Source organism: Filicampus tigris, chromosome 1 (genome assembly GCF_054856515.1).
Source record: "Filicampus tigris isolate MCC_2025a chromosome 1, RoL_Ftig_1.0, whole genome shotgun sequence".
Classification (NCBI taxonomy): domain Eukaryota; kingdom Metazoa; phylum Chordata; class Actinopteri; order Syngnathiformes; family Syngnathidae; genus Filicampus; species Filicampus tigris.
Window position 1 is genome coordinate 27,069,712 of NC_141217.1, and position 9,966 is coordinate 27,079,677.

General features: G+C 43.2%; 1 protein-coding gene across 1 annotated transcript; it reads left to right on the forward strand.

Annotated features, from left to right (window-relative positions):
- Nucleotides 1-1,632: 1,632 nt before the first annotated feature.
- Nucleotides 1,633-5,074, forward strand: en1b (engrailed homeobox 1b). The gene is made up of 2 exons (XM_086044265.1): nucleotides 1,633-2,493; nucleotides 3,764-5,074. The coding sequence occupies exons 1-2, from the start codon at nucleotides 1,965-1,967 to the stop codon at nucleotides 4,081-4,083; spliced, it is 849 nt and encodes a 282-aa protein (XP_085900391.1). The 5' UTR covers nucleotides 1,633-1,964; the 3' UTR covers nucleotides 4,084-5,074.
- The last annotated feature ends 4,892 nt before the right edge of the window (nucleotides 5,075-9,966 follow it).

Consider the following 9,966-nt stretch of genomic DNA (forward strand, 5'->3'; position numbering starts at 1 on the left):
CTTATTATTTTTTAAGCGATGTCAGTGACGTTATGCTACCATAGCAATTAGCATAATGTTGAATATTAAAATTATATGGTTATGTGGTTGACAACTTGTTGTGCTGGATGTAGGCGTCATAAGTAAAAGCACAGCAAAATTGTTAATTTGAGACACCGCCATTTCACAAAGACCATTACGTTTCTTCCCCCTCCCCGTGTGTGTGTGTGTGTGTGTGTGTGTGGGTGTGGGTGTGTGTGGGGGTGTGTGGGTGTGTGCGTGTGTGTGTGTGTGTGTGTGTGTAGTATATAGGCTACTCAATAAAAGCGAGGCTGAAGTCCGTCCGTGCATTTATCATCCTATTACGGCGACAAATCTGACTCCCAATACATGAGAGCTAAAATGAATTACCAACGTGAAGCCGTCAATAAAGTCATTTCTGTAAATGGTGTCTCTGAGGGGCCCGGCTATTATTCAACCAGCTTTATCAGCACCTTGGAAATGACGCGGCTTGTAACGCGGGCCCCTGCTTCACTTTGATTAAGGGCCCTGCCAGGGAGCGGTGACAGCGCTCTTCACTGGGCTTTTATTCAGCCCTTTGCCGGTGATGAACACCGGCCCGATCGGGCGGAATGAAGACTAATTAAAAGCAATAAATTATCTTTTGCAGGCCCTCTCAAGCAGACCCTCTTTGCAGCACAAGATAAGAGCAGACTGAGTGCTCATTTGCGCACAAAAGGTGCTGCGGCTAAACAGCATACTGATACTGTCCTAATTGGAATTTAATTAAGTAGCCACGGCTTCCGACTCCGGCCTGCATGTGGGATAAAGATTTCATTGCGTTAAACATCAACACGTCCGCGCTTTCATGCTATTATGATTATTAATAATGTTATTATTCCAAATCGCCAATTAGTGCGTGAAAGCAACTTTTTCTCGGACATGTTAAAACCATTAAGGAAACTATAAGATTGCTGTTTTAGGGCTTCACTGTCTGTAAACATTACGTTGAACTCCTTCCAGGTGTAATTTTCATAGGATGATAGAAGTTGCTTAATAAGGTCAAATTTATCACTGTTATTTTTAAATACACCTGCTGTGATGAAATAGTCAAACTGAGCTTTAGCTTTATACATGAAATACATGTTATGAACCCCGATGTGGAACAATTGTGCTCCATATATGATGAAATGTGTAATATTTGATCCACATTTTATCATAAGATATTCTAATGTCACTTTGTATATTTATGTAGGCCTATATATTATTTTCTGCATTTTAGTTTTTGTCATTTAAAATGTTGCTTCTTTTTTTCCCGCTTTTCCCTTGTTATATGCCCTATTCGCCTGAAGGGGGGGGGGGGGGGGGAAGTTGTCAAAAGTGAACGATTTATGCAATAATTGGCCTACGTGAGTGCAATGGAATGGACATGTTGTCAGGTGGCATGCAGTCCAGGTGTTAAGTAGAGTTACTTTGTTTTGGTTTTTGCTGCATATGTGCTGCAAGTGCTCCTTGAGCTGGTCGTTGTGCGCGCGAGGCTCGCGGCCGCGTGTCCGCGCTCGCTTGAATGCTGCGCTCCGATTGGACGAGGCGCGTTGTGACAGGGACGGTCTCGTGACGGGATTGGTGGGCCTCAAGCGCGTACTTGCCCTTGCGCTGCGGCTGGCTTGTAAGAGGCAGACCGGAACCGGAGAAGGACGACGGCGCTTTGGGGAGCGTCCACACATATTAGCCAGCAGTGGGCCGAAGCGGCCAGTGTTTGCAACGCTGAGCTAGTCGCTCGCTATGCCATCTCTTGGAAAATTATTAAGTGAAGGCATGTTGTCGTTGCGGCTCATGCTTTGAACTTATTCGATTGGCTTCACTCGGGCCCCTAAGGTTTATTTTGTACATGCGGCGCGACTAAATTGGATAACAAAGGGGCGGGAGAGCAACAAGTGGAGTGTGTGTCGCGCAGAGGCCGACATTTGTCCCCGTCACTAGCCATGGAAGAGCAAAAGGAGCCCACCAGCGGCCGGGACTCGACCGAGGACGAGAGCGTGTCGCTGTCCCCGAACCTGCCATCTCCTCCCATTATCCTCCCGCACCAGGCCGCCCAGCAGGCTCACAGAACCACCAACTTTTTTATCGACAACATCCTGCGGCCAGACTTCGGTTGCAAAAAGGATCCGGGCTACCGCGAGCGGAACCAGACCGCGGGCAGAGAAAACATCAACCCGCTGGCGGCGAGGCCGCACGCCGGCAGCCTCTGCTTGGACTCGAACTGCAGTAGCGACAGCGCCTCGTCGTCGCCGTCCTCTTCGTCGTCGTCGTCGTCGCCTTCCTCCAAGCAGAGCTCGGCAAAGCAGGTCGAAGCTGCGAGCAACGGCAGCGGCAGACTCGCTGACAGCCCCTCGGCCATCGTGGTTATGAACGGCGGCAATGGAGCGTCTCTGCCGGCGGCCAAGGACCAGCAGCCCATGCTGTGGCCAGCCTGGGTGTACTGTACGCGCTACTCGGACCGGCCCTCATCTGGTAAGGCGCTGAAAGCCCCCCAGCGGCAACACTTTACTTTATTCATACACTTATTGTTCATCACCAGACTTATTAGACCGCACAGCTCTATACTGACACCACACCAAAACATATGCCGTGCCCGCAATTTTATATTATTGACCCAAACTTGCTGCTAATCTGTGACAATAACACAACAAGTCTGTTTTATGAGAGTAGAAATTTGATTTTATAGGAATTGTACACGCACAATGTTGATTATTTTCTTTAAATAATATTAGTATTTTGTCAGCAAGGCAATGCAGTGCAACTAGCGCGAAAACACGTTTTCATGACATTTTCTTTTGATTCGCTCGAAAGTTAAACAATTGGAACTTGTATGCAGTGTAGAGTCTCTTTTGTATAATTAACTAGTGTGCACAATTGAGCACTCATTTAGTAAAATAATTATACTTTTAAAATCTTTTCAAAAGAATATAAAATCCATTCTAAAGACAATTGTTATTGTATTCAAGCAGCACACTGAGTGCTGCAAAATAAATGTAAAAATCCACATTTTTAAAAAGATGATTTGAAGCGATTTATTTAGTTTTATTGAAGCCGTACTGACTATTATTTAACGAAAATTACCAAAGAAAACAACAAAACAGCATGCATTTAAAGACGTCTGCAGTGTTTTCCTAATGACAAAAAAAGTATAGACCGTATACCGTGAATATCTTTTACTGTAATTTCCATTTCGGACACAGTGTTTACATTCATTTCGAAAGCAATACACGTGTTGTGTTAAAACGCACTTTTCATTTTCGCGATGTGGCTTTCTCCCTTTTGCCCATTTGTGATGTGATATGAATCTATGACAGGTCATGTTTGTGGATGATTAGAATTTTTTTTTTTCTCGAGGCTCCAATTAGTTCAAATGTATTTCAAAACAAAGCTGAAATGTGACTGTCATCAGAGCAGGTAATTAAGTACAGTCGGATTCTCAATTGCAGCGTGGAAGCGCCTAAAGCTCCTTCACACTCCGTTTTTCAGCTGTCATAGGAGGCTTCCAATCGGTGCTTTTGTTTTTGCACTCGACTTGAAGAGCAACCACGGGAGCGTTTTCACGCCAGTTGAGGTGCCTTTCTGAGCGGACGTGAAGAGGAGTTACGTGGCTCGCGAGGGTATTTCGGGGATGCTCGCGCCCGCTCCATCAGCTCCTCGTCTGCTTTGGCAGCAGTCGCTCACACACTCTCTCGGATGACACGTGGATATTTACGTGTGCGTGCCATTGTTGTTTCCACACCAGGGCCGAGGACACGCAAACTGAAGAAGAAGAAGAGCAGCAAGGAGGACAAGCGGCCCAGGACGGCGTTCACGGCCGAGCAGCTGCAGAGACTGAAAGCCGAATTCCAGGCCAACCGCTACATCACGGAGCAGCGAAGACAGTCGCTGGCCCAGGAACTCAACCTGAACGAGTCCCAGATCAAAATCTGGTTCCAGAACAAACGGGCCAAGATAAAAAAAGCAACGGGCTACAAGAACGGCCTGGCACTGCAGCTCATGGCCCAAGGACTGTACAACCACTCGACCACCACCGTGCAGGACGAGAAGGAGGACAGCGAGTAGACGCGCTCGCGCATTACTATATGGACATCGTTGCTATTAAAAGTTTATATAGCCGCTGCAGTTATCATGTGGTATACGAGTACAGTATATTTAATTAACCCCCCCACGACCCCCGCGGTCTCCCATCGCTCATCCCGTGGTTGTTTTGAAGATGCATCACGTTCCACTTCATGTTTCCTTCACACATCGCAGACTCAGAAAAGCCAAAGATTTTCATATGTTCTCATGTATGGATTCAAAATGTAAAATTAAAAAGAAAAGAGAGAGAGAGTGTGTGAGAGACGCGAACTCGCTGGACTTCTTTCCTGATTTCTTTTTCGTTCACGCGGCTAAGGGCGTCGATGTGGTGTGGCTCCATATTTGCAAAATAATGCTGAAGATTGTTTTTCATTGTGCACGCCGCACTCATTTTCAATAGCGCTGCAAAATTACAAGGGAGAGCAATGTGACGGAACCAATTAGAGGAAGCGCGAGGTTGCCAGCATCCTCGTCAAGATGGAGCCCATTTAAGTATACGCAAAACACACACGCGCACACACACGCACACTCCCACACGCACGCACACGGACGCACAGACGCACACACACTCGTCTTATAAATCCGTGAATGTCTTAAGAATGTCTTAGGATCTAGATTGGATTTATAAATTATTACAGTTTACAAGATATCTTGACGTCGCTTTTCATTTGATTCCTCCAAATAGATCACACGCGGTATATACAAGAAATGCAGTATATAATTTTAATAACGGATGTACGTAAACACGCTATCCTTCCTTGTTGGTGAAATAAACGCTAAAGTATGTGTGTGAAAGAAATTTTAAATTGTATCATGAGATCTCAGGTTCAAGTTTGATAGAGTTAGACGTTAATTGCCAAAACATAAAATGTTTTTAAAATATCCTTTTCGTCCACCGTTAATAATTCATATCTATTTAATATAATTTAATATAAGCAATCACATTACATCAGCATTGTTGTTAAAGTGCAAAATATATGGAGAGATGCAATGACTTGTGTGTGCGGCGTATATATATATATATATATATATATATATATATATATATATATATATATATATATATATATATATACACACACACACACAAACTCACTAAGCAAAACGTAATTCTTAGGAGAAATTATTATTATTATTATTATTATTATTATTATTATTATTATTATTATTATTATTATTATTATTATTATTATTATTATCATTAACTCATTCTATCCCAATGACATATTTACGTCATTTCACAATAGGTACAAACTTCTGGTACTAAATGAGTTATCATTATTATTATTATTATTATTATTATTATTATTATTACTGTTATTGAGAAGAATAGAAATATGTGCCTGCAGGCTTCAGTTCATTGACTGTGATCTGAATTATTTGTATTATCCTCGCTATTGGAATGTGGTCCGTACACAAATGATTGTGGATATGAAATGATGTAATTAAGATCTAACAAGCCTGCAGAAGTCTGCGGCAGAGGAGCGCCATACACTTCACGGCCCTCCGCTTTTTCGGCGCCTTTAATTATTTCAAGCAGCTCGTGTTGGGCTCTGCCTATAAGCAGCAATTTAATAAGCCCGCTCCGTGTTTCTAATTGATTTCAGTAATGACAAACAGGGACCTGCTGCATGATAGTTTCTATGCGGGTTACTCCACTGCTTTTGAAATATAATTGATATTTCATCTCAGACTTCTCAGTGTTTCAGTCGCTTATTTGCTCCAGTGGGCTTTGCGCCTGTAAATCAGTAGGGCTATTATATAGGAAACAAAAGTGAATCTTTTTTCTCCCCCCTAAATAGAAAAGAATACCCCCACTGCACTTAACATTTACTACACCTGCACACGGTCCAATACAAAAGCAGTTTTAACAAATATACAGTTACAAAAATAATGACTCATTTTGAACGACTGTCAGAGAATTTAAGAGAAGGTATGTTTATTATGAGGCTGTAAATTTAGATCGTACTGACCAATTCATGGTTTAACTAACATATTAAAAATACATCTGCGCAGTTCAAGCCCAAGACTAAACATATTGTTGGCTTAATACATTTTTTAGTGGGTCACTCAAAATATAGGGGTTGTATCAGACCTCGTTATTTTGCAGATAATGTCAGTGCAGTGTATCTCTTACCGCGTGCGTGTGTGTGCGTGCGCGCGAGAGTGGGTGTGCACGCGTGCGTGTGTGTGCGTGTGTGTACGGGTGTGGGTTGGGGCGGGGGTAGGGTGACGGTAAAATTAAAGTCATTTTTTTGTGGCTCACCGAAAGCCATTCGGGGTGCATAAGTGAATATTTTAATGTCAATTCACTAAAATGTATAATTAATATTCATGGGTTTTTCTTTCTTTCTTTCTTTCTTTCTTTCTTTCTTTCTTTCTTTCTTTATCTCGTTCTTTCTTTCTTTTTTCCTTTCTTTCTTTCTTTCTTTCTTTCTTTCTTTCTTTCTTTCTTTCTTTCTTTCTTTCTTTCTTTCTTTCTTTCTTTCTTTCTTTTGCAGCCGATTCAGTACAATCCCTCACAAATGTCTGTGTGTGTATTGCATTGGAGCTGTCGTCGAGTGTTCATGTCAATTATTAGGAGTGAATTCGGAGGTTTCTGATTGGAAAAGACACGTGCGTTCGCACAGACACAACACCCACGCTCACGCAAACACGCACACATTTTACACACACGTACGCGAACAAACGCACGCGCGCGCACGCAGGCCTTAATGTGCCTCTAAATTCAGTTTGGCCATCTGGCCTGCATGTGTGAACGGAGGTGAAAAGGCTCTTCACGGTCAGCCAAGCCCACAGCTCGAACACTATAATGATAGCGAAATTCCCTGCTGTGAATGCGGAAGAGGATCTTATGACAGTGTATTTAAAATTCATACAATTATGAAACAGCGACAGGACCCCCTCTCTCCCACCTTGTCATTTAGGGAAGCCAAGGGTTTATCTGTAAAACAAAGAAAAGCCAGGGATCGTTTGCATAGTTAGCATAGTCTGCCTCGCAGGCACAATATGGATTTAATTTATATGCAAATGAAAGCAATAAAAAGGAGAATACACACTGGAAATCTCACGTTTAAAGGGGAAAAGAGTTTGGATTCAGAGCAGGTAGCATCAATGACACGAGTGAGCTAAGCCAATGAGGTTAATGCTGATGTTATATAACGTGCTTAAAGAGCACAGAAGATTGCAGAGGTGCATCTCAAAAGCAGAATTTCTCATTATGACGTCATGCAGAAAACTAGCCATCCATCCATTATCCCAACCGCTTGTTGGGAAAAATTACACTTATGAGTCTGAACATGCGTGCTCGTACTCGGGAAGCAGACACGCAAAATGTACTCGCACACACACATCTGAAGTCTTAATGTTGCCACAGCACATTTTCCATCCACTTCTATGCCTAAATCAGTATTTCCATATTATTACACCGCAATCCTGCAGTGTGACTACCTGCACACATTTATGAACTAATCGCATTCACTTTCACAGACACTATGAGAGGTGACTCACATTGGCTCTATCATGACACGTTACAACATGCGAGCTGCTCATATGGGGGGTAACATCCGAAGGGTTTCTTTTCTTTTAAGGTTGCACCGCACACTGAGTTAATTTGATCTTTTCTTCTCTTGCATTAACATCCAGAGAATGCACATGTAACAAATATAAAATATAACTATATATTTCATTGGTTTTTATTACAGCTACGTAGGCTCTTTGTCAGGATAGAAGTGTGTTTTTAAAACGTTTTCCAAATGTTTCCCAAATAATAAAAACAATTACATACTGTGCACAGCCGTGTAATGCAGAAAGGGCGGGGGGATGGGGGGTTGGTTTTGGGTTTTGGGGGGGACGGGGTGGATAAAACAAAACATCAACACAAAATATTTTGGTTTCAATAAAACAACAATTCAAAAATAAGGTGCAAAATGTATTTTTTTAAGGAGTTGGCCATTTTGAATAACAAATTACCAGCTGTCACCAATTCTCTTACCCAATGCATTTTTAAAAGATATTCTGTTTTATTTTAATCTGCATTTATATACACTTGTCGTCACCTGTTCATTCGATTTCAGATAGATGTTCCATTAGATGTTTGTTTATTTGTATTATTATCCCCTTAACGTTTTAGTGAAAACTAACAGTGTGTGCGAGTGTGAGTCTGGGGGTGCCTTTTCTTCAACACCTTTTCCACAATCAGTTCTCACCATGGTCAACTTTGCTCTGGGCGGCCTGTCATCATATCAGACACACACGCACGCCCGCGCGTACACACTCATGCACACACACAGACAAAGGGTGGCATGGAGGGGGAACCTCCCACAATGCAGCTGGGTGGCAGCCATCATTTTAGCGAGCTAAATCCAGATTACATGGAGGATTCAGGCAGCGCCACTTGTTTACTTTGCCCTTCAGGGGTGATTGGGATGAAGGCAGGGGGGGGGGGGGGTCGTCACTTGTGTTTGAAATTCTAACATTGGTTTCTGAGCAAAGAACAAACCCGTTTACCTTTAAGTGTGAGGGTGCTTTTTCAAGTCCTTTTCTAAGAAACTACATCAAAGTGAAGGCTGGTGATGTTTCTTTTTTAAATAAGACTGTGATGGATTGGATTGACATAAATCAAATGCAGCTCTTTGTTCCTGTGCACCAAACTCTTGTTTTGGTTCGAAGCTACAGATTTCCTCCAACATAAAGCATAGCGTGTCACAGAGGAGGCGGTGCACTTAAGGCGAGTTATTCTGGTCTGATTAAAAAGGAAGTGCCAGGAAATGAGAGTGCATCTCCAGCCGCAGCTTTGTTGGCAGACGCGCAGACTTTGCATTGGCACGTTAATCAGCGCGAGGAGTTTGACTGCAAAGTGACAGCAAGATACAGACGGACAGGGACAGAGAGAGAACTCACGTGGATTAATGCTCAAATGCAAATTTGGGACAGGTTTATTAGCACCCACGTCGGCAGCGAGACACACAGTGAGAACAAAGGCAAAGGACACCTGGGATTCCCTCTTCTATGGGTGGTCATATGCACCTCAGCCTCTTCTTCATGCCTTCCACATGTGGAAGCACTTCATCATCCCTTTCCTCTTTTGTGTGAGCGTGCGCTTGAACCACTTCAAGTGGAGGTCTGGGCGTGAGAAGATGATGCACAATGATAGGAACAACTTGGAGAAAAGCAGTACGCTAATATCATGTCATTCAGCGTGAAGAACAGGTTGACTGACTATCCTTTTTTGTTTACGTGTGAGTGCGAGTGCGTGTGTGTGAGTGTGGTTTCTTTTGGGAGCTCATGGGTGGCATTTTTATAAATACATACAAAAAGGCAGATTTACTGGGCCTGACTGGCCACGGTCTTGCCCTCTTCCCATGCGTAAAAAGAAGACACACTTGTGGAGCTCACGAATCTTGTCCTTCCCTTCTTCCTTCTGAATCGTCTCTCATCACGGCGGGCCTGTGTTGGCGGGAGGCGATGCGGGAAAGCGATTAGTCATATTCAATTTACATACGGCTGTCATGGGCTCCTCCAGGCTGAGTGCTGATGTCATGTGTGCGTGGGGCCCTCTGAGGCCACCCGCCATATGGGAAGAAAACCTTCCCCTCATGCAGTGGGGTGATGGTTGGGGGATGTATCGCTGTTGTGGTGATGCGATGATGAATGTGGCACTCCAGTCTTTAAGTGTGCATGCATGACTTGTGACATTTGTACGCAAGGTCAACATTCGGAGATTTGAATGAATTCACAGAGTAACTCTTGGTGTGAAATGCCTTTACGGTCATTTTACAAACTAATATTTCTGCATCTGTAACAAGAGCCAACAATAACATTCCGGGGTTTTTTTTTTTTTTACTCATCCGTTAGCGCAGGCAA

What these genes read in the sequence shown, in the direction of transcription:
- en1b (XM_086044265.1), top strand. Translation starts at nt 1,965, where the DNA reads ATGGAAGAGCAAAAGGAGCCCACCAGCGGCCGGGACTCGACCGAGGAC. An exon ending in CTCGGACCGGCCCTCATCTG is followed by an intron (nt 2,494 to 3,763) that starts GTAAGGCGCTGA and finishes TTTCCACACCAG; the next exon opens with GGCCGAGGACACGCAAACTG.